At 57.2% G+C, this 23,720-nt stretch overlaps 2 protein-coding genes across 8 annotated transcripts in view; both read left to right on the forward strand.

Annotated features, from left to right (window-relative positions):
* On the forward strand, positions 7-17,365 carry ALKBH5 (alkB homolog 5, RNA demethylase). Of its 2 annotated transcripts, none has more exons than XM_021411580.1 (5): positions 7-166; positions 388-1,174; positions 7,091-7,171; positions 11,287-11,442; positions 13,176-17,365. In XM_021411580.1, the coding sequence occupies exons 2-5, from the start codon at positions 471-473 to the stop codon at positions 13,357-13,359; spliced, it is 1,125 nt and encodes a 374-aa protein (XP_021267255.1). In that variant the 5' UTR covers positions 7-166; positions 388-470; the 3' UTR covers positions 13,360-17,365. The 2 variants fall into 2 exon arrangements, with proteins under 2 accessions (XP_021267255.1, XP_021267254.1); XM_021411579.1 differs by having other exon boundaries at positions 391-1,174.
* The window catches only part of LLGL1 (LLGL1, scribble cell polarity complex component), an 11,875-nt gene continuing 6,764 nt past the window's right edge, over positions 18,610-23,720 (forward strand). For 2 of the 6 annotated variants that reach the window (XM_021411738.1, XM_021411742.1), the window contains exons 1-4: positions 18,610-18,858; positions 20,760-20,857; positions 23,011-23,092; positions 23,182-23,297. In XM_021411738.1, the coding sequence (XP_021267413.1) occupies positions 18,778-18,858; positions 20,760-20,857; positions 23,011-23,092; positions 23,182-23,297 (377 nt within the window). In that variant the 5' untranslated portion in view covers positions 18,610-18,777. Of the gene's footprint in view, positions 18,859-20,759; positions 20,858-21,326; positions 22,139-23,010; positions 23,093-23,181; positions 23,298-23,720 lie in introns of those variants that run through there. The other 4 variants (XM_021411736.1, XM_021411737.1, XM_021411741.1 and 1 more) reach the window with 3 other exon arrangements.

Below are 23,720 nucleotides of genomic sequence, written 5' to 3' on the forward strand. Positions count from 1 at the left end.
GGAGCCGGGGCCGCCGCCGCTGGGCATGTGCCAGGCTGGGCCGCCGCGTGAGCAGCCCGGGAGCGGTACCTTTGTCCGCCCGCCCCGCGCCAACCCGAAGCTTTTTTAAATTTCCCCCCTCCCACCGTTTCGTCCGTTGCTTCGCCGCCGCTCCCCTGGGCGAGCCGTGAGTTGGGCCCCGGGAAGGGCATGGCCGAGGGAGGGGCGGGACGGGGGGGGGTCACGCACCGGGAGCGGGGCTCTGGGCGGGGGGGAGCGGTGAACTCGGGGCCGCGGGCAGGGCCCGGCCTGGCGCGGGCCTGGGGCTGGGGCCGGAGGGTCGGGGAGGGGGAGGGAGGCCGCTTTACCGGTGCTTCCCCTCACGTTGTCTCCCCGGTGCTCCCCCAGCAGGGCCATGAGCAGCAGCCCCGCGGCTCGGAGCGGCGGGCGGCCCGGAGAGCGCTGAAGGAGCGGGGGGCAGCGGGCGCACTATGGCCGGCAGCGGCTACACGGACCTGCGGGAGAAGCTGAAGTCCATGATGCCTTACCGGGACGGATCCAAGGGGCCGCGGGAGCCCCCCGAGCCCCCCTATGAGCGTAAGCGGCGGTACCACGAGGACTCCAGTTCGGAGCCCAGCGATTACGAGGAGCAGAAGGAGGAGGAAGAAGCCCGGAAAGTGAAAAGCGGCATTCGTCAGCTTCGCCTCTTCAGCGCCGAGGAGTGCGCCAAGATCGAAGCTCGCATTGACGACGTGGTGTCCAGGGCTGAGAAAGGGCTCTACAAAGAGCACACGGTGGATCGAGCCCCGCTGCGGAACAAGTATTTTTTTGGGGAGGGTTACACCTACGGGTCTCAGCTGCAGAGGAGAGGCCCCGGGCAGGAGCGCCTGTACCCACGTGGGGAGGTGGATGCCATCCCCGAGTGGGTGCACGACCTGGTGATCAGGAAGCTGGTGGAGCACCGGGTGATCCCCGAGGGCTTTGTGAACAGTGCCGTGATCAACGACTATCAGCCCGGGGGCTGTATTGTCTCCCACGTGGACCCCATCCATATCTTCGAGCGGCCCATCGTCTCCGTGTCGTTCTTCAGCGATTCGGCGCTCTGCTTTGGGTGTAAGTTCCAGTTCAAACCCATCCGGGTGTCGGAGCCCGTGCTGTTCCTGCCGGTGAAGAGAGGAAGCGTCACGGTGCTCAGGTAACTCGCTGCGCTGCCGAGGCCTCGGTGTAGCCGTGTGCTGAGACGTGGTTGTGTAATGCTCATTACGAGACAGGCGGGCGCGCACCCCGATGGCAGCTCAGGCTCGTTCCACCTCTAGGCACGCGGGGTCTGGCTGCAGCAGGAAGGGTCAGGGCGCCCTGCTGCCACGGTGGATGATGATGATGTGGGAGAGGTGGGGGCTGTTCCCTTTCTGTGGGGGTGGGTTCAGATCTGAACGTGGTCACTTGTGGGGTTGGGCTTTCCGGCACTTCCCGTAAACGGTGGAGATCCGCATCGAGATACAAAATGGATCCTGTGCCCGCGAGCTGGCTGAGGCAGAGCTCCTGGTTCTATTCTTAGCTTGGCCGGTGCCTTCCTGACGTGACCTTAAGAGTAGAGTGGTGGTGCAAGTGGCCTCATCCCAGTCCATCAGCTGGGACAGACAGATCCTCACCTGTGGGACGCTGATGGGAGAGACCCGAGCACTGACCCCTGTGGGACCGTGCCTTGGAAGCGCAGTGTAAACGCGGCACGGCAGCAATGCGTGCAGCTTGCAGGCACGAGAAATGACTTTACTGGTGTTCCCGCAAGCAGGGGAAGCGCAGTGGAGGTGAAATGACCTGCCCAAGGTCATGCAGCGAGCCAGCAGTACAGCTGGGATTGGCACTGGGGAACGCCCGCTTCCTAATCCCTGCTGTCTGCCCGTGGGTGCAGGGAGCCCCGGGCAGCAGGGAATCATCAGCGTGAGCTGCCGTGCACGGCCCCACGGAGCCCGGAAGCCCCTTGGTACCACAGAGGGCAGCTGGAAGTTGGTGCTGGGGCTTCCTGCCTTGCTGAGCACAAGTCCCTCCTGTCCTGAAGGTCAGAGTGCTCTCTGCCAGCAGTGGGATGGCCCACACTGTGCCAACAGTGCTCTGGGCGACCAGCGATATCATTTTTGGGGAGGGGGGTGGGGGCTGGTGAACGTCCAGGCCAGTTTTTCAGGGCTCCCCAGTGGTAACCCAATCCTGCACTTTGGCTTGTAAAGCGATCGCCGCAGGGTTCGGGAAGGAATTTTCCCCCCCGCGTCCGTACGGCGTCGTGCTGTTGACTGGTGCATCAATAATAAATGCCGAGAGCTCACATCGCTTTTATCTGGGAAAAGCAGCGCAAACATTAACTAATCCTCGCGGTACCCCCTGCGTTAGGTAACTTGTGCAGATTAGCGAGGGATGAGAGAGCCAGCGGGAGGACACGGCGGCAGGAAGGGCTCTCCCGAGGCTGAGGACGTTGGCTTTGGTACACGCGGCTGGGGCAGGAGCGTGGAGGAGAAGGGCAGAGGTCAGCGATTCCACGAAGCAGCGCTGGGAGGGAGCCATGGCGCAGTGTTCTTTTACTGGCAGCCCCTGGTCCGGCGCCTGTGCGAGACACGAGGAGAACTTTCTACCTCCGTTTTCCTGCTGGTGATGTGAACCCTGCCATGTCTTCCCCTGGAGAAGGTGCTGTTTTCACCGGGGAACCTCCGGTGGCCCTCGGTGTGGAGGAGGATGGGGATTCCCGCAGCGCTCACTGGGATGAGGGAGCAGTGTTTGCTCCAGGACTGGAGAATCGCGTTTTCTCCTCCTTTGCTCCGCTCCTCCTCCAGGAGAACTGCTGGGAAGAGAGAGCAGCTCGGGATTCCGAGAATGGGAGCGAGTTCCCTGCCAGGCCCTGTGCGTGTCACATGCAGGGTTCGTGGTCTGGGTGCTGCAATCCGTTCACTGGGGTGGCTGAAGCCATCGTACAGAGCACGCAAAGGTATTTTTAATGCCCGAATAGGAAAGTTGGTGTCTGGGCGGCCCAGTGCTGGCTTTGCTAGTTTCAGCCGCAGTTAGATGTTCTGCTTTCCAGCAAATAACAGACTTTAAAATGGAGATTGTTTCGATTTCAGTGCAGCAGTTAGCAGATACTTAGCACTCACTTAAGAGACGTTCTGCCAAAGTGATTCTTCTGTGATGATACTGTCCCGGCCTGATAGGAGTTCGTGGACTAGCAAACCTCCTCTGCCCCGACCTGAGGTCTGAGAGCAGCGGGGAGATGTGCAGCGTGTCAGGAGGACCTCAGGGGCGTACCTCTGGACCCAGCTCTCAGTCACGTTTAAGCCAACTCTCCAAACTTGGCTTTTTCTCCTCCCTGTAAACAGTTGCTGAAGGCAGTTGCCCTGGAGATAGGGAAACGGCGCAGATAGAAACGGCGTGCTTGTAATGTCTGCTTCCAGCACTGCTGGGTCAGGGGCTGCTCCGTTCGTTTGTGACCACGTGGATATCCTGGGGAATCGAAAGAAAGCTGCTGCGTTTCTCTTTGCCCCCACATCTTCATCTGTCTCTCCCCAGGTCATGCATTCATGCATGTCCTACTCTCTACAGTCTGTGCAAAATCCTCATCCTAGTTTTGCAGGCCCATATCCTGCCCCTGACCCGACGCATGCTGTCTCTCCCTGGGGGTAGGTTCAGGTTCGTTCCAGTAAGGCTTTGCATGGCCAGTAACATGCCTCGTGGCGCTGCGCGTGCAGCACGTTGCTAGTTAAACTTTACAGTAAACCAAAACGTTTGTCTAACGACGCTGTGGTGCTTGCAAATACTGAACATCCTTCAGGCTATAAAGTATTTTCTCTACCAGCACGTTAGGGCTTAAAAGTGTCCTCTTCAAAGACTTCTGGAGGTGGAACAGAGATTCTCATGGCTGTGCTGCACACCTGAGGACAAAGGCTGAGCCACCGCTGCCCAGCCCTTTGCTCTGCCATCGAGGTATTTTGCCCTCTGTTTGCATTCATAGTGCTGATTTTGCCTCGTGTTTTCCAGGAGAGGACCCCCCCGGCCCCCTGTGCAGGCTCTCCCTGCGGTGGGTGCAGGGTCTGTCCCTCTGCCACCACACGTTGGCCAGGCCGGGAGGAAATGGCAGCGGTGTGTTGTGCAGAGCTGCGGGGCTCGCGTAGCCTGAGTCAGGCTGCAGCAGCCTCTGCCATCAGCTAGCTAAAGGTGGTTGCTCACTGGACCATGTTTATGAGGGTTTTTTTTCCCCATTTAAAAAAAAAAAAACAACAAAAGAGTTCAATAAGCATCAATCAATAGAAGCAGTGCAGAAGAGATGGAAGAATTTGCACGTCCGTCTGGGGAACATGTGCTTTTCTCAAATGCAGGCACTGGAGAAAAGGCAGGGAGTTGGCTGAGAGTGCAGAGGCACCGGGTGGGCAGCCCCAGCCAGGCCGTGCCCTGCAGCACTCAGCAGATCTCAACACCTGAAGGGCTTTTGTTGGGTTTCCGCGTGGTGCGTCTCAGCACCGTGGCTGGAAGCGCGAAGCTGCAGTTAGCTGGAGGAGTAAATTGCTAATGGTAACGTTTCCACAGCCTGTGCAGCAGACAGGCTTTCCTTCTGAAGGTGGCAATGCTGTGTGCAGAGAGCGGGTCTGCTCCCTGCTGCTCGTGACAGCGCTGGGAGCATGGCGGTGTTTGTCTCTCTTGTTGTCTAGAGGCATGCCTGATGGCAGCGCTGCTTGGAGCCTCTGGGGGATGAACCTGCTTTCTTCCCGTCTGGAGGAACCTCTGCACAACTGCCTGGATTAGGTAGCTTTCCTGAAAAGTCTGAGCCCTCAGCAAAGGCCCTTGGTGCCTCAGCTTTGTGCAGAGTGAGCCCTGCGTGTGCCGGTGGCCATGAGGCAAAGAGATCTGTTCCAGCCCTGCTCCAGCTGGTTGGTGCCGCATTGGTGCTTTGTGGTAGCAGCTTTTGTGAGCTGCAGGTGAAGCCTGAGCTCAGTGACCGCTCTGGCCTGGCCGTATCCATCCCCTGGAAGTATTTCTCTCTAGGGACTGTGCAGAGCTTCAGGGCTTGCTTTCTGCTGATGTTTATGCAAAAAAATTCTGCTCGTATCTCCATATGAATCAGTAATGTTGTGGCTTCGCGTTAACTCTCCTAGACTGAAAAAGAGGTGTGGGGAAGAGCTGTGGATATGTAAGATCCAAGAGATTAGTTGGGGTTAGGGTGTTAGTTGGCACCTGAAAGGTGCTCTGGGCTGCACACGTCACGCTCAGGTGTTCTCATAAGCGTTCTTGTGGGCAGCTATTTAGGACTTTATTTCCTGTTTCGTTCCTTCCCCTGTGCTTTGGTTTTGTTCTCCAGGCAAGAGCAGAAATCCCCGGGCACGCCCTTGGTGTCCTTGTGGGGTTTTGTTGCAGTGTGTGTCCCTTCGCCTCGTGCTCTTGGCCGTTGTGGACATGTGGCGAGGCCAGGAGTGGCCGAGAAGGTTCTGCTGGCACCAGCAGGACAACTGTGACCCAACCAAGTAACCTCATGCTGTTGCTCTGCTCAGTGCTTGTGCAAACCCCTCTGCAGGGGTGCCATGCAGAGACTCTTCCCTGTGTCTGGCAAGGTGCAGGTTGAGTTCCCTCTACCAGCTCGGCGTTAGGACTGACTGACGGTCCCCCTTAGGGCCTGGAGCACGAGGGCTGCTGCATAGGGAGCACAGGCTCTGCTTAATGCTGCTTTAGAAGCGAGCTGAAAGCCAGTTCCTGTATGGGGAGAGCTATGGGAGGCTGAGCTGATGTCTCGTGATGGAGAGCACGGGTCTCGAAGCAGACTTCCTCCCGGTGTTTGCTGAGGATGCGCCGAGCTGAATATTAACATGGGTGATATTAATGGATTTGCTGGAGCTTGACGCAGCAATTCCTGGAATATAATAGAGCATTATTAGAAGCCCCTCTGAATAACACCATGTTGCTCCGCAGCCCCCTGGGAGGGGGCAGGGGATGGCCAGCAGTCCCTGTTCTGATGGATCCGACTTAGGTCTGAGCTCTCTTCTCAAAGCAGCAAATCTCTCCTTGAGCAAGAGGTGCACGTTTCTGGATGAGTGGGTGGGTTACCTAACCAGATAAAGGGAACCTGCTCAGAGAGGACCTCTGTGTGTGTGTGTGTGTGTGTGTGTGTGTGTGTGTGTGTGATGCCTTCCCCGCTCCAAGCACCCCCAGTGCCCCCCGGGCTGTGCGGGTGAAGCCTGGCGGTGGGGAGCAGCGACAGCCTCTCGACGGGAAGGAGCAGCGAGAGGAAGTGCTGCACGCAGAGCTCGGGCTCTGCAAACCCACATGAAACAGCTTCCACCCTTCATGCGAGGCTGGGAGCAGAGCACTGCCCCGCTCCAGTGGGATTTCTCAGCGACGCAGTGGTTTCTGCGTGGGGTTCACCCCGGGCGCGTTGTGCCGGCGTTCAGCGCTCCTTCACCCCGAGGCCTTCCTGTCCTCGTCGGCCATTTCAGGAGGCGTTTCACTTCTCCCTCCCTGTGCCGGACTGGAGGAGGCTGCTGTGCGCAGCAGCAGGCAGAGGGCAGCCCACCCCTCGTTAGCACCTGTAATGATGACGAGGCGGCTCTGGGCGAGGCGGGTGAGTGTCAAAGCCCCCCTCAAAGATGCTCCTGCAGCAGCTGCTTCTCAGTGCCTCTGGTTTCATGGCCGTGTCCGGGTGCGCTGTGCACCGTGGTGATGATAGATGGCTTTTTCTCAGGACACGAGCGAGAAGATGCTTGGGAGGAATGCGGTGATTTTTTTATTCCGTTGCACGCTAATCTCTTGATGAAGCTTTCCTAAATGAATTGGCTGAATTTACACTCCATAAACTCATTTTCAACATGACTTATTTCATGATGTTGCGGCAGGTGGTGGTTTCCTCTGGTGTACGCTAAAAAAAAATTAAATCAACAATTAAAAGAAAAAAAAAAAAAGGCCTGACTTACCATGCTCGTTCTGTAAATCTAGCTCCTGTGTGCCTGGGGAATGGTGTGGGGTTTGGAGGAGGAATTTGTGGGGGAAGTTGGGAAATGGCTGGCCAAAGCGCACTGCTGAGGCTGGCAACCGCTTTCCCATCCTGCCTGTCATCTTTCTCACCACGGCTTTCTGTTTTTGTTGTCAGTGGATACGCAGCCGACGAAATTACACACTGTATTCGACCACAGGACATCAAGGAGAGGAGAGCTGTCATCATTCTTCGAAAGTAAGTGTTGAAGCCTTCTGGACAGTGGGGCAACCTTGGGTGCAGTGGTGTGATTTTTACAGTGCTTTGCAAGGAACACTTTAAAAAGATGCCTTGCTTGTTAACGTGCTGAGTTGACCTTAAATCTTTGCTAGATCTCGCTCTGATGCTCATTTGTGTCTTGCCATACCCATCACTCGGTCAGTGGGAATAGATGGCACTTGTTACTGCAGAGTTAATCACTTCTTGGTTCTCGTACCCAGGTTTGCCAGCGCTGTTGGTGTCCAGGCACCTGGCTTGCATTGGCTGCCCAACCCCAAGCAGCGGGAGTTTCAGACTCTTGCTTTGGGCTGCATATTCAGGTGTCTGATCATATGATACCCACATGCGTGAGTTACCTGGACAGTCCTTTGAAGCTGATGCTTATGATGAGGAATCTTCTATAAAGCAGACTGTTTTCTTGGTAGCATGCCTTTCATTTCTTGGGGAGGAGGAGGAGGAGAATGCTGGCTTTGAAGGGAAACGAATGCAGTGAATTTAGCAGTTGGTTTACAGAGCTCCACCTTTGAGGGTGGTGTTGGGAAGCCAAGCTCTGTGAGTTGCGTCTCATGCTCCCTGTTTTAGAATATGCTCTGTCTTGGTCAGCTGATGGCATTTTGTCAGTTGATTTGATGTAAACCCAGGGTAATCCGTGGGCACGATGGCAGGGCTGCAGTTGTGCCCCAGGCTAGCACGAGGCTAGCAGGAAGGTGGTCTAGATTCAGAGTTGTGGAACTTCTGGGCAGCCTAGCTGGTTCCAAAACAAGTCAGGCGACATTGTGAAGATAAGGCGCAAAGCTAGCAGAGTGGAGTTGGACATCTGGATAGAGAGACCCATGGAATGAAGGCAGAGAAAACAGCAGCCCTGAGGCATTAGCGTGGTAAAACCAGAGCAGACCTAGGGAGGCAGGATGAAATGTGGCAGGTGACAGAGTAGGATGAAAGACGGATTGGAACCAAACCCTCTGATTGCTGGTTATCGCCACACTGGGGGTAAGGTGTGGAGGTAAGGAGATAACTAACAACAAAAAGGCTGTTACGTTCAAATTGTTGGTTTCTGTAGTCAGTGAGAAGCAGTGTGTGCTGATGAGCCCCAGTGAAAGGCATCTCCAGATCTCGTAGCAGGAAAGGCCTGAATTTAGGTGCTCTGGGACAGAAAAGCTGCCTGTCCCAGGCTGTGGAGCAGTTCCTTGGAAAAGACAGCTCTGGCTAGGTAAACTAAAGCTGCCAAAGTAGTGCAGGTGTATAACGTGCCTGTTTAAAGCAGCTCTACTTCTTGCCTTCATCAGCCTCTATAAGCTAAGGGTGTCATTTCAGTCTAGCCTGGCTGCCCTCAAAGTGCAACTGGGCAAGCATCTAGCTAGCCAAGGCGTCCAGCTGCCTGGCTGACCCGGGCAGTGCTGCTGAGCAGACGAAGCCCATTAGCTCCCAGCAGAGCCGTGCTGGCTGCGTTGGCTCAGCCATCCTTCTGCAGCAGTGTGCCCTTCTGTCTTCACCAGGGGGGCCTGAATTGCTTAGCATCAGAGCAGAAGTGTCTCTGCGCAGTCACACACAGACAGCCGTGGGCTGGCTGGACGGGCAGGCTGAATGCAACCACAGCAGGATTTTCCTCTTAGAAAAGTGGAAACTCCCTGGTCACTATTTTTGTCTCATCTCCACAAAGCTTAGCAATGCTGGTGGATGCATGGTGCCTGTTCACCAAAGGGTGCGCTCTGATTGTTGCCAAATAGAGCTTGTTAATTGCCACGTATCCCTTGTGACGGGGGCCGTCTCCTTGCCCAGCCCCTGGTGCATGCATGCATGCACAGCAGGGCTGTGGTGACCTTTGTCTGCGCTTGCATCCCCGGAGCATCTCTTGCTGCCATTCCCCAGTCCCAGATCATGCGACTGGTGCAGTCTGAAATAGCAAGTTATGCAACCAGGAAAACAGCCGCTTCCGTGAGCAGCCTGCGTGCATGCGTGGCTGGGGAGCAGCCTGTGACCTCGTAAAGCTCCTCTTCCTCGTCTTTTGTGGTGAGAATGAGCCTGGAGCTTTCCAGAAGAATCAGGCACCCTGTGGTTGTGTCACAGCAGTGTAAATTTTGCCTCTTGCAGGAGCTGTGAATAAGTTGGCAGAGGCTGCTGGGCCCCAGACGCTGGAGTCTGGATCTGTTGCCTCCGCTCTGGGCACGTGGTTCTGGAGACTGCTCTCCTGACGCTGCCAGCAAAAACTGAGCTGGAGAAGTGGCTGGGTTTTTCAGGATGCTTGAGAGCAGCGTGGTTACCAAGTAGGTCAGCAGCACTTCAGAGCTGCTGCGTGATGGTATTTACAGTGCTTCCTGCATGTCGGAGCACAGGGCTGCAGGGAGCTGGCGAAGTTGGGAAGCTTTGAGCAAGGGGGAAGGAATGATGCTCTGAATTCCAAGAGATGCTCAGAGAGGTCATGTGGGAGGTAGGCGCAGAAATGAGACTTATTCAGGTGGGTCCTGCAAGTTGTTTTGGAGGTCTTACGTGGCCACATTTTAAGCACTTCTTCATAGGCCACTGCACTGGGGAGTTATTTTATTTAACTTGAACTTCGGTAGATAATTTACTTTCATTTTTAGCGTGGCTCCTGCTTGCACCTACTCCTGCAGCACATATCTGCGTTGCTCTGTGGAGACAGAGCATAGCTGGAATCCTCTTGCCTTTGCAATATATGTACTGTGACTTTTTTTAAATTGCAACCAGATAGTTGTCATACTTAAGAGATAATTAAATGACCTACCTTGTCTAGGGCAGGATCAGCAATGCCTTTACTGTTCTAGCTGCACTGGGTCCAGTCCTGGAGCTGAGAACAGCTCAGGCCGATGGCTTTGCAGTCTAGTGCAGGCTCCAGCCTGGCCAGCTGCCTGTGGAAGTGTTCCTCATTACTGGCATGCCCAGCTTCATTTTTGCCATCCTGGCATCGTCCTGGTTGACTGGAGAGTCTCTCTCTGGCAGCGCAGAGGAAGCTTGGCAGTCGAACTTGCTTTGTAACAGGAGTTTAGGTTGGAATTATCTCGCTTCAAAAGCTAAAGCACTGAGGGACAAGTAGTGATTCTTCCCTTTCTTTCACCCGGACCTCTCTGGTATTCAGCCCTGCTCCTGTGGAGACAGACAGGCTGCAGGAACAACATCAGGATGCCCTTTTTTTTCCAGGAAGCGACTTGGATCCTCTTGAAATTGGCACTGCGGGGCACTGGCACCACCTTTTACTGTGTTTTGCTCATTCTTAGGCTTCAGTTTGTGTTTTGAAATAGACTCCAGCAGTTCTCACAAATTGAGCCTGGTAACTGTGCTGCACTGGGAGGTGGTGACAGTACCATGCTAAGGCGCTGCTCCGTCAAGCTTTCATTTGTGCTGCGCAGCCGTTGCTCGGCCTCTTGCCTCTCTCCATACATGCATAGAAGCTGCTGGCTGCAGCCGTGCCTGGGCCAGCAGCAGTGGCAGCTCTGCTGACTCTCCAGTGTTCCTATTCCAGCATGAACCAGGCGCCGCTGTGCTGCTGGAGGGGCTGTGCTGCGGCTGCTGGTTACTAAATCTTCTTCTGACTCGCACTTTGACTCCTGCCTTAAACCTCTTAGTCAAGCTGAGAAATGCCTGACCCCATGAGATCTCCGAGACAGTGAGGAGTTTCCAGATAGAAGCAGTTATTACTGGTGTAGGTGATGATGGATTTCACAGTGCATCTCCCGGGTGGCTTAACTGGAGTTGCAAGTTTTTGAAGAGTCACTGTGATTTCATAAGATGTCACAGGTGCTTGAACACCTCCACTCAATATCCTATCACTGCGATTGCATTGAGCCCAGCACCTTTCCTGTCCTCCTACATTCACCTCATGGCCGTGCTGACCCCTAAGCCTTCCTCTGTCTTTAGAAGGCACTAAAGGTTCAAAGCTGAAGCTTCAAGTAGGAGGAAAAGCTGCAGCTCGTTCTGCAGTCAAATGTAACAGTCCTGACCCTCTTCCAGAGCTGTGTGCCTGGGATTGAGGGTTCTGCTTCAGTGCATCTAGGACAAATGCCTATTGCAGCCTGCTAACAATTCAGTAGAAATGTCTTGCAAATTCTCATCTTTTTTTTTTTTTTTAATATTTGCAGAACAAGACTAGATGCCCCTCGATTGGAAACAAAATCGCTGAGTAGCTCTGTGTTGCCACCAGGTTACACCTCTGACCGCCTGTCAGGAAGCAACAGGGACCAGATCCTGAAACCAAAGCGGTCCCATCGCAAAGCGGATCCCGACGCTGCTCACAGGTAGGCTGATCTGTGCTAGGGGTGAGGTTTGGGATGTTATCTCTGGGTCATTGAACATCTGAGGTTCCTGGTCTCTGGCAAGAGAGGTTGCGCAGCACGCTTACGGCATCCTGGTTTGCACCTCTTTGCCAGGAGCTGGGAAGCACCTCCCAGGTGCATTTTGTGGTGTACGGATCTGTGTTATCAGTGAGGTTCTTTATACGTTCCTCCTAGGCTTGTGGAGACTAAGCTCTGGCTGTAAGCAGCTTACATTGTTTATCCTGTGAGTGGCATAATGAAGAAGCAATAGATTTGGCTGGCTCTTGATAATGCAGTCATTCAGAACAGTAGTTTCCCTGCAGCTAATTATTTTTGACCTCTATTGCCAAGCAACCTGTGCAGGTGTGTTGAAGTATATTATGAAAGCAGTCTTTGAGGTTTTGTGAACTGGGAAGGATGAAGGTCTCCTTGGGAAGCTCCATGGAGCTACTTTGCTTCCAGAGCTGTGTGTATATGTTTTTGTGTGTGTGTGTGTAAGCAAACTGTGGATGTGTAAGCCTGACCTACAAGAGAGCTCCTTGCTGAAGCTCCAGACAGCTTGAGCTGTGCGGCAAGGCTTCCCTTAAACACCACCTTGCTCTGTGTGAATGTACTGATAGCCAGTCTGCCAGCTGTCATGCAATATTTCTGGTATTCTCTAATTCCAAAGCTCCCCAAGGATTGAGGTGGCATTCTCTGCACATAGTGTAAAACCAAAAGGCTGTCTTGGTCGTGGGGCTCAGCTGTTGTGAAGTCCCAGCCTGTGTTTCAACCTGTCCTGGTGAAGGGGAAGGGTGGGGATGGTTTGTTTATGAGCAGTGTTCATTCATCAGAACTCAGGATGACTGGGCACATAGATCACGAAGAGAAGCGAGGCTGCAAATAAAGGCTTACCTCTGAGCACGCAGCGTGCCAGCGTGTGATTAAAGGAGCGGTCATGCAGGGCAGAGCCTGCAGATCCGTGAGAGCTGATGGGAAGGCAGAGATGCAGCTTACTGGGATGCGAGCTCAGCAGAGTCCCCTGCAGTGGATGGTATCTAAAGACTCTAAAAGGCCTAAGAGACACTCGGCGTAGTGCAGGTAAATAGCACAGATAGCATGTCTGCCAGAGGAACTCAGCAGTTGTCACCTAGGATAAAATTGAGTGGTCTGTGCAGCCTTGAATCCTGACAGCACAGCCCTGCTATGAACTGAACTGATTGCAGGTGAGAACAGAGGCAGCTTTACATAAATAGTGCACTGTGATAATGTTAGAGAGACAAGCAAGAGGACAGAGGAGCTCAGAGCTGTAGTTGAATCCTGCACCATAAGTATCCCAGCAGTTTAGCACGGAGCTGAGCTCCTTTTTGAGCTCTTCTGTAGGAGGCAGACCTCTCTGCCCAAGGAATGTTTGTTGGTACCACAGGCTGCACTTCAGGAGGGTCAGCCAGCTGTTTGGAAGTGTCCCTGGTAGAGATAAAGACCAAAGCTCACCACGTGAAGGCTAAGGACTCGCACTTGTAAAAGCAAAGTTCTCAGCTTTTTCACGGGGCCGTGCAACTTGGCGATGTGCTCCTGCTCTGCTGAGAACTCAGGGCTTAGCGCTGGGAGAGCAGTGTGGAAAAAGTCACTCATAGTGCTCAAAGTATGCAAAAATCCAGATGGTATCCGCATGAGGAGCGCTTAAATCCTGTTGTGGATGTGTTCTCACTCCCTCTTTCTCTCTTTCTCCGTAGGCCACGGATTCTAGAAATGGATAAAGAGGAGAACAGGCGCTCAGTCCTCTTACCAAAACATAGGAGACGGAGCAACTTCAGCTCTGAGAACTATTGGCGAAGGTCTTACGAGTACACGGAGGACTGTGACGAGGAGGAGGAGGATGGCAGCCCAGCCAGGAAAGTTAAAATGAGGCGACACTGAGGAATGCACTTTCCAGGCTTGTGGAGCTGATGAGATTGGCCTCTAGTCTGTGACAACTTTCTCCTCCCTCTGGCTATTTTCCATCTAGCTTCAGTTTTGGTTTTTCCTTTCAGGCTGAAGAGTAAACAGGAAGGATCTAGTGATTTGTTTTTATGAATGGAGGAATGCTGAGACATATGTTAGGATGGAACATGTCCAGTGCACATGGTGTCCTGAGTCATGGGTCAAACGGGCATCTCTACCATAGGAAGCAGATAAAGTTATGCCAGGCTGTCTGTTGGGATTCCTTTGAAAACACCAAAAAGTTTAACTATTTCATTGCGCAAGATTCAAGAATTGTATTTTGTTTTGTTGGTTTTTTTTTTTTGCTTTAACTTTCTTCTTTTCAAATGTTCTAAATATGATGTTGTTAGACCCCAGGAGCTGCAATTCTCCGTGGTCGCCTCGTATTCCTTGCTTCACCAAAGGGCTCCTCGGTCTGCTTATACCTAGTTGTTGTTGGGTTGTGTTTTAAGGGTGTGCCCTGCAGTAACTGGAAGTTTGAAGCTTTGCAGACTCCTTTTGCTGCATTGATTACAAAGGGTTTAGGACATTTGTGTTGCACTTTAGTACCAGTTTTAAATGCCGTAGATTTCCTTTCTAGTCCCTTTTCCCAAGCCAGCTTGGGCTCACAGCCTTGTGTCCCTGTGCTGCCCTCTCCAAGAAGAATGTACTTAAGCTCTGGTTTCTCAGTGCTATTCTGACCAGTGATCTATTTTAGCTGAGGATGGAGTCATGGCTGGCTTCACTGAAGTTGGTCCAGCGCTGACCTGAGGTCCATATTGGAGCCTTAGGAGTGCTTGCCTTGGGACTCCCTGAGAAGAGCTGGGATGCTGCTGGGTGTGAGGGGGCCCTGTCTTGCCCCAAGGGATGTTCATCAGCTATCACTGCAGCAGTGGTCTGATGCCCTCTTGTTTCTGTGCATGTTCTGGGGCAGGGACTCAGCCCCAGGAGGTGCTGAGAGGCATCGGACGTTCCACCCCGTGGAGGTAACGTTAGAAGTCTGCCTTCTTCCTCGTCTTTTCCCACCAGTTTGTGTTTGCCCTGCCTGAAGTCTGTGTTTTCCAGGTTCGGGGCTCAACACCATATTTAGAACCCTACTTTTAAGAAACTTTCTCCAAGTGATTCTTTGAACCCAAGTGTTGGCCGTTGTAAGGAGTAGTCTTATTTTTAAATTTTTACTGCTTTGTCCTTCCTCAAATTGTAGTTTTTCTTAGTGTTGTGTCCCCCACTCTACATGATCTGCACGTTTGGCAATAAAAAAGATGTAATATATTTTGAAACCCGTTTGCTGCTGTCTTGAGGAGCTACCAGTCAAAAAACAGGGGCTGTTCCTTAGTGATCAAGCATGTTTGCTGACATCTGGGTCTCGTTGTCCTTTTCCTTCCCTGCTGCCTTCTGCAGCTCCCACCACTTGCCTGTCCTTGGGCTCACTGCTGAGGCTGAATCTAGCAGTCACACTAGTGCAAAGGAAATTGCTGTCACCTTCAGCACGGCACTGAGCTGCAGGAGGTTTTGTAGGTGAGGCTCCTACTGCCTGTCTCTGCTTCTCTTGATCTGGTCGCTTTCCTGGTGAGAGCTCTCATTGGCTCAGTGCGGAGCTTTGAGAGCAGCCTCATGGCCAGCCTTCGAAGGCACCTACCTGTCTTGTCTGCCCAGAGCTCTGGAAGTTCATGCTTCTGGGACTTCTGAAAGGCCATTATCAGTCCACACTCAGCATTTGAAGCGGCATTCCTCCCCCTCCTAGCTTGCTGCTGAGAATCCAGGCCATCTCTTGGCTACAAACCCCGTGTTTTGGAAAGCTCGGCATTCCCCAACAGCAAAACAGCATGCAGGGAGCAGTGATCTCTTCTCCTCCTTATGGCTGGCGTCTGCAAACATCTCTGGCAAGCTGGAAACCTGCTAGTTTCCTAGGGATGCCTGGGGTGGCTGTTTCTAATTCTGGATTCGCTCTGGATGTGCCCTATTCCCTCCAAGGGCATTAGGCTGTGCTGCTTTGTGCTGCTGGCAGTGGCAGGGCAGAGCCACCTGTGCTCCCTTGCTGGAGGTCTCTGCTCTGCACGGCCTGCTCTCCCCCCTCTCCCAGTTTTATGCCTACCTCTGCAATATGGATACTGTACTCTGGTGTCTCAACTCACAGTGAAGGCAACCTGCCTTCCCGGGGCCTCTCCCTGAAGCAGCAGGAGCACTGTGACTCCCGTGGGACAAGATATTTCCACTGAAGGCTGAACAAAGCACCCTGAGGTCTTACCTCCTAGCCTGGTACCGTCACCTCATCCCAGTCCTCATGCAGTCTGTACGTGTGCAGGCATCCTTCTTGTCCCATTGGGTTTTGTATTCCTGCATGCCACCTCTGGGAGGTCTGCCCTCCTTTTCCCCATCCCAGGTCTGTGCTTTGGGTCTGAGCTGGCGGCCATTGCTGGAGCCGCTCTCCTGCTGCCCTCCACTCCATTTTGCTTTTAGTTTTCAAGCTGACTGCTTGGGACTTGACACTTGGGCGAGAGTGGGACACAACCAGTCTGACCCAGAGGATCTCTTGGGTGAGAGTCTCCAGCGTGCAGGCAGGCCATCTTCCCCACTTGTACAGACATTTTATATACACACGGATGTATATGTGTAGATACACGTTTTTTTAACTCTTTTGCACTGAACAACATCGGGGTAAAACCTTGATTCGAAACAAGAAGACACATTTTTCACATGGATCCAGATGTCTAGATCCCTTACTGTGACCTGTTTGGTAAAACTGTGGCTCAAAACACTGCTGGTGCCCGTACCTGTTCTCTGTCGTGGCTGTGTGAAGGCTTTGATCAGACCAGCGGAGTGAGTCTGGTATGGAGATGGGCTTGTGTGCAGGCCTGACCAGGTCAGCTTCTTTGTCTTCATGTAGTTCAGCAATGCAGTCCCACCTCCTCTCCATCCACCTGTAGCGTGCCGTCTGTGTAACGTGCTCACCCGTGCCTGGGCATAAGGCTATGTACGATGTGATGACCCCACGAACACTCAGACCCACAGCCCAGACCATGAGAACTGTCTTTCCTAAGGAAGGGGGAGGTAGATGGGAGTTGTCCCCGCTTTTCTGCAGAGGGAGGAATTTGGGTTTGCTGCCCTTACCTGCATGTGGAGAAGACTCGCCGATCCAACTAAGGCTCTTGTGTTGGTTGTGTAGGCTCCACTTGTCCTCTGGAAGAGAACCCAGGGCTGTTTGCTGGCGATGAGAGGTGAGCTGGCCCAGGGAGGGGCTGTCAGTCCTGCGAGCAGCTCCCAGCCTGGTGGAGGCTGCCAGCTGTGACTTCCACCTCCCTGCAGCATGTAGGCAGCAGGGAAGCCCCAGTTTCCACATCTAGCCCTGAACTCAGGGCTGGGACACCACCAGCCGCTTATGCTGGCTCCAGAGATGTCCCAGCCCAAACTCGTGGCTGGGAACAGCCTGGGAGGGGGGCTCGGAGCATGGCCATGGGGTCTGGCCCCCCATCCAGCGGCGAATTGTGTTTTGTTTGCCAATCGCCTTCCTTTTCCTGGCGAGGAGGAGAAATACTGAGCCGAGAAGCGCATCTCTGCTCCTTCCTGCCCCCCCTGCCCACACTTACAAGTTCTGGCTGACTTTAATTTTGTTTTATAAGATTCTAACTTTTTTGGTTACAAATAAAAATTAAAAAAAAAAAGTAAAAAAAATAAAAAAGAAAGTGGCAATATTTTTTTCTGTAAGCTTTTCCTAGGAAAAAGCGTGGTTTGTAACAAAGTTGTACAGTTCTGAAGTTTGAGATACGAGAAGTACTGTGTGAAACGCTGTAAATGGGGCAGAGATTATTTTATGTACAGTCTGACGCAGGGGGATACTTTTAATTCTGGTTGATTCTTAGGAAGAATTTGGTTCTTCACTGTCAGGGTTTGGAATTTCATGGTTTCATTATTTTTTTTTTCTTGTATAGATTGCTGCATTAATTGAATAAAAGCAGAAAGCATCGCTGTGCCTGCCTGTGTGGTGGGGCTGGGATCACTGTGGGAGAGGGGAGTGCTTCTAAATAAGGGGAGCTCTGGGAGGACTGTGTGCTGCCCTAGAAACCCAGACAGGGCTGCAGTGACTGCTCCCCGCCCAGTTCTCTGCTTTGGGTCCCCATGGGGCAGGTGGTGAAGATGTCCCTGTCCTCCCACCACACTCTGGTCCTGCTGTGGGGCTGAGGAGATGGGTCAACCCGAGGGATGTGCACCCTGTGCTTTGGCCACACCTGGGCCCCTCGTGGGGCTCTGCCCTGCACCTTCCTGCAAGAGGGGCTGGATGGTGCCTGGCATGGTGGCCTTCCTCCTCTTCTTCTTCCTCCTTCTCCACAGTCACAAATTGCTCCCAAAGAGCGGTCGGGTGCCAGCACAGCTGCCCAGGATGTGGTGGGGTCATTGTGGCTGGAGGTGTTCAAGGACCGTTGAGATGTGGCACTGAGGGACGTGGTTTGGTGTCACAGCGGGGATGGGTCGGGGTTGGACTTGGTGACCGGAGAGGGCTTTTCCAACCTGAATGGTTGCATAATTCCTGGCCAAGATCCCATGGCATCCCCACGTGGGTACCATCGTGTTCCTCCCCGTGCAGCCCGCAGGGTCAGCCCTCTTCCCTGTCTGTCCGTCTGTCCGTTCACCCCACAAGAACCTCTCACAGTGGGGGTGCCAGGACCGGCTGCTGGCTGTGCTCTGTCCCTGGCCCCACCCCAAAGGCCCAACCTGCCCCTCGCGGCGAGGAGGGAACCTGAAGAGGGAAACCGAGGCACGAGGCCTTGCAGGGGCAAAGCGCAGCCCCGGCTGCGTGCGGGCGGCCCGGTGTTAGTCAGCGGGGAGTGCTGGCCCAGCCCTGACTCAGCCGGGACCAGGCCCTGTGTCCCCGCGGGTGAGGCCTCTCCCGGGCCGCTCCGTGCGGTGAGCCCCGGCACCCAGCACAATCCCGCGGCCTAGGGGCGCCCTCGCTGCCCCTCAGCCCAACCCTGAAGGAAAAAAAAAACAAAAGAATGAATTAGGGGGGAAAAAAAAAAGGGAGAAACATATTGGCTGCCATAGAGGGCTGCGGGAGAAGGAACTACAACTCCCAGCACCCCCCGCGCGGGCGCATGCGCAGCGTGGAGAGGCGGGGCGCCGCCGCGCCGCGCCGTGCGGGCGGGCGCTGATTGGCGGGACGCGCCGTCCGTCAGGGCCACACCCCGCCCCGCCGCGGCGGTGCCTGCCCGGGGCTCGGGGCGTGGCGCTGGGCGCTCGGAGCGGGGGGGGGGCGGGTGCCCGCACCGGGACCGGCACCGCGACCGGGAGCGGCAGCGCCGGCAACGGGAGCGTCCGCCCCGGGATCATCGGCCCCGCCCGCCGCCTCCCGGTACCGAGCCGAGCCCCGCCGGCCCCACCATGATGAAGTTTCGGTTCCGGCGGCAGGGCGCCGAGCCGCACCGCGAGCGGCTCCGCCACGATCTCTTCGCCTTCAGCAAGGTGCGGGCCAGGCGGGGGGCGGGACCCCGAGCGGCGGCGGGAGGCGGGACCGGAGCGCCCCCCCACCCCGAGCTGTGCGGGATGCGGGACCCCCCTGAGAGCGGGGGCGGCCCCGGGGCTGTGGGGAACAGGGGGGTGTGGAGGGGCCCCACATCGATGCTCACCCCTCAAACCGAGACCCCCCCCCCCGGGGCGGCAGCAGCCCGGTGCCGGCCACCCCGCTCCCAGCGCGGGTTTGCCCCCACCCCCCGCGACCCATTGCGTCCCCGAGTGTGACCCCCGTGGTGCTGCGGGACCTCCGTGGCCGCCTCGTAGCACTGCAGCGCGGTGACACCCCCGGGGCTGGGGGCTGCTTTGCACCCCCGGGATGTGCCCCGTGGCTCTGGGGGCCCCCACCTGGAGCAGCGCTGTGCCACCGTCCCTGTGTCACCCCCCGGGGTACCGCTCTGTGCCCCGTCCCCACTTGGGGAACCCCTGCATCCTTCTGCCCGGCGCCCCGCAGTGCTGGGACATCCCCAACTCCCGATGACGCTGAGGGCAGGAAAACATTGTCACCGTGCCCTCCTCCCTGGGACGCAGCTCCCCACATTGCTCCCCACGGATCTGGGGTGCCCCAAACCCATAGCAGTCTCAGCCCGCCCCAGGTTTGGGGTCCCACCAGCAGCCCCTGTCCCGGGGGGGTTTACCCCGGGGGGAGGGGGATGATGGCTGCATGGCGGAAGCCGTGAGCGCCCTGGGACGCTGCCTGCCCACCTGCCTCCCATTAAGGTCTTGGGTTTTGTTGTTTTTTTTTCCTTCCTCGCAAGCTCCAAATCTGCCTCAGATTTGCTGTAATTTGGCCCAGAGTGCTCCTTGGCTGTCCGGAGCAGCCTGCTGCCGGATGCGGCCCCGCTGCTGGCGGGAGGAGAGGGGCTGTGGGGGGGAGTGGGCCCTCAGCCACCGTCCCCAGTGCTGCCATCCCCAGTCCCTGGGCATCCCCAGTGCCACCGTCCCTGGATCCTCGAGCAGCCCCCAGTGCCATCATCCCCAGTAGCACCGCTGCCGCTGGAGCACCAGGTGGCGGTGGGGGGGGTGGCTGTCCTGCAGTGAGGGTGTTTTTGGGGTTCTGCTGGGGCGGTCCCATTGGCCCCCATCCGAACACGGCACTCAGGGTGTCCCCATGGTGTCCCCTCCCCCGCTGGCTTTCAGCCTCCTGGAGCCAAGCGTGCATCCCGCAGAGCCTTTGGGGTGCTGTGCAGGCGGTGGGGGCTGGCACCCAAATTTATCCTCAGACTGAGAGCATTGCAGAACCCTCCTGCAAGGGGACATCGTGGTCCCTGCTGCCAGGTGACACCGCAGAGCAATCGGGAGGTGTCACCCAGGAGCACTTTGTTGTCGCAGCCCCTGGGATCGCTCCCTGGTGCAAAGGTGGCGGGTGTCCCATCCTCCCCCCCCCACCTTGTCCCCAAATGCTGCCCAGCCCCTCCCGGAGCAGCGAGCCTGGGCACGCCGCCGTCGCGGACTTCCTTGGGAAGGTGCCCGCGGGGGCTCAGCGGGGCCGGCGCTGCTCCCTGGCTGGTCCCGCTTGCCTGGTTCTGCACGGCACCGCCGGGAACCCCCGTGTGCTCCTTGGGGTGCTGCTGTGGATGGGGGCATCCCGCTGCCTTTGGGCGGGGGTTTCGCCTCCCTAAGGTGAAGGCCACCCTGGTCCTTTGGTGTCGTTTGGGGTGGTTTGGTCAGTTTTGGGATGCAGACCCTTAAGGCGGCTCCCGGGTACCACCGCGGCATCCTCAGCGCGTCATAGGGCCGGGGCTGCTGCACCTCGATGCCACCCTGCTGGGTGCTGGGGGTGCTGCTGCTCCTACCGGGGGGGGGGGCTCGGGGTTTGGGGGGGCTCTGCTCTGACCCCTCTGTCCCCGCAGACGGTGGAGCACGGCTTCCCCAGCCAGCCCAGCGCCCTGGCCTACGACCCCCGGCTGCGAGTGATGGCCATCGGCACTAAGGCGGGAGCTGTCAAGCTGTATCCTTTCCTAACCCCCCTTCCAAAAAACAAAACACTGGGGGGGGTGGAACGCGGCCCCCAGCCACGTCCTGGCGGTGTCCGTCCATCCGTCCAGCTGGGCTGCAGCTGTGCTGAGCCGGGGGGGGAGCGCTGGGGGCTGGAGCAGAACGGCCGCCTTGTCCCGAACCCATGCACTCAGAGCGGTGTTCTGGGGAGGAAAAGGCTGGAAAACAAACCCAACCAAAACCCAGGAGCGGGGCGGGATGGGATGGATGCTCCCGGCCCGGGATGTTGCGGCCGCGCTTTGTTGCAAGCGGGGAGGCTCGGCCGTGCTGCTGGCGGGCGGCCAGGGCTGGATGCGGCCGCACTGGGGGCCCCGCGCCCCAGGATGGGGGGGGGGGGCTGGGGGGGCTGTGTCCTGTGCGGGATTCTTTTTTCTTTCTTCCTTTTTTTTTTTTTTTTTTTTTTGCATTATATATATGGTTGTTGGTTTTTATTGGAGGGGAGGGTCGTCCCTGCTTCCCCACCTCCATCAGCTTGCTGTGTCCCTGGCTCAAAGGTGGCATTTTAGTGCCGGTGCCATCCCGGCTGTGCCCATGCGGTGCTGGGTCCGGCTGTGGGTAGGATGCTCGGGGACCATCTCCATCCCCCAGCAATCTTTGTTCCCTTGGCCACCAGGGAGTCCCAGCACTCGGTCCCCCCATCATACTGCCCTGCTGCCGGCCACTGCATGGCCCCAGTGCTTTTTGGCCAGCAGCACGTTTTGGGGACGGGGCGTTGGGTTCCGTTTGGAGCCCTTTGGTGTTGTGCCACGGGGAGGTGAGCAGGGCTGGGTGCCGTCCCCACGGGTCGGCAGCTGCCCCGGGGCTGTGCTTTTGCTCCGCTCCTTGATCCCCGTGGCCCCAACCCGGCTGTCTGGCTCCTCCAGGATGTCCCCAGCGCCGCGGCGGCTCCAGCCTGGCCACACCGGCGCTGCCAGACAGCTCCCACCTGCCAGAGCCGCCGGGCCGGTTCCCCGTGCCCAGGGCAGTGTGCGGGGCACGGGGTGGTGTGCGGAACCCGCGCTGCAGGGATGCGTCTGTCCCAGGCCCCATGCGCAGCTCTGGGGCGCAAGAGGCGATGCCCGGGGTCGGGACCGTGGAGGCAGCTGGCTGGGTGGGCTGTGGGGTCGGTGAGCTGGGAACCGGGAGGCTCCTTGCGGTTGGGGTGCTGCGCGGTTATGGGCGCTGAGCATCAGTGCCGGTCCTGCCGCGCTTCCTGCCGAGCCGCGTTGCCGATGGAGGAGCCGGGACCAGTTGGGTGAGTGCGGCCGTGCTGGCGCATACCAAACCCCACCCTGCTGAGAAAGAAGGGGGTGGCGGAGGCCAGGATCCGGCCCGGCCCTCGTGTGCCCTCCCGGCCGCGTGCCAACCGCATCCTGACCCGCGGCGGCGGTCGGAAGCGCTGGGCGCACAGTGACGGTGCAGTGGAGCACTCGGTGCCGTGGCTGTGCCGCGCCGGCGTTGGCTGCATCCCCGTGCCCGCTGCGCTGGGGGAGCCCATGGGAAAGCTGACGGCCCCAGGAGCTCCCAGCGCTGTTGACATTGTCCATGCCCGAGCGAGCGTGGTTAATTGGGGCCGTCCCCGCGGGTGGGCTCCCCGGCCCCGTGCCGAGTGCGCAATGGGGCGGCCAGATGGGATCGGGAATCTCTCAGATCCATCCCATTGAGAGCCCACGCTCTGGGCTGGAGGGTGTGCAGGGTGCATCCCACCCCAGAGCCCAGCGCTGGGGCCTCTGGCTCAGCACCATCCAACCTCATTTCCTCGGCCCCAGCTGCAAACCCTCCGGCTCGCTGCCGTGCGGGGCCGCTCGGGGCCCTCAGTGCGGGGCTGGGGTGGGCTGGGGGCAGGAAGCGGGCGGGGGGAGCAGCGGGATGAGCGCGGCAGAGCGGGTTGCTCCCAGCAACGCGAGCCAGAGGCCGTTGCTTGGTGACCCTCGGTGAGGGATCGGGGGACGTGTGGGGGGCGTGGGGTTGGAGCAGTGAGAGCAGTGGGGGCTTGGCTGCGATGGGGGGGGGTTAACCTGGGCTCGGTGCGGGCTGCTGGTTGAGTGGCATCCAAGCGGAGCTCGGAGGGGCTGCATTGTTTTTTTGTTGTGGTTTTTTTGTTGCTTTTCCTTAATGGCCCCCCAGGTATGGCGCGCCTGGCGTGGAGCTGACGGGTTTGCACAAGGAGACGGCCACTGTCACCCAGCTGCACTTCTTGGCCGGGCAGGTAGGTGGGGGTGCTGGGGGGTTTTGCTGAACCCTGGTGGCGGCCCCCAGAGCTCACCCACCGTCTCCCCCCTCCCGCTCCCCACCCAGGGCTGGCTGCTGTCCCTGCTGGACGACAACTCGCTGCACCTCTGGGAGATCTACCAGAAGGAGGGCTGCTCCCACCTGGAGGAGACACGCAGCTTCGGGCTGCCTGCACGCCCCGGGTCAGGCACTGCGCCACTCCTCCTCCTCCTCCCCCTCCTCCTGCCCTGCGCTGGGGCTGGGGGGCTCCCAGCTGGCTTCAGTCCCCGTGGGGTGACCCCGCTGTGGGCGGTGATGCTCGTTTCCTCGCCGGGCGCGTTGGGGCGGTGGTGGGTGAGGTCTGCCAGAGTTTACACCCGGCTCCGCGCCGGGGTGAGGCTTGGCTTGGCTGCAGGGTTTGTGCTGATTGTTTTGCTTAAAGAGGGGAGGGGGGGAAGCAGGGAGCGGGGATGGAGCGGAGCAGCTCTGTGGCGTGGGAGAGCTGGGGCGGGCAGCTCCCGGGCTCTGTGCACACCTGGGCAGCGATAAGGGCACCGGCCCCGTGCTGGGAATGGCACGGGGGAGCGGGTGGCTGAGGCCAAGGTGACCTTGATTGGGGATCGGGG

Source organism: Numida meleagris, chromosome 13 (genome assembly GCF_002078875.1).
Source record: "Numida meleagris isolate 19003 breed g44 Domestic line chromosome 13, NumMel1.0, whole genome shotgun sequence".
NCBI classification, from domain to species: domain Eukaryota; kingdom Metazoa; phylum Chordata; class Aves; order Galliformes; family Numididae; genus Numida; species Numida meleagris.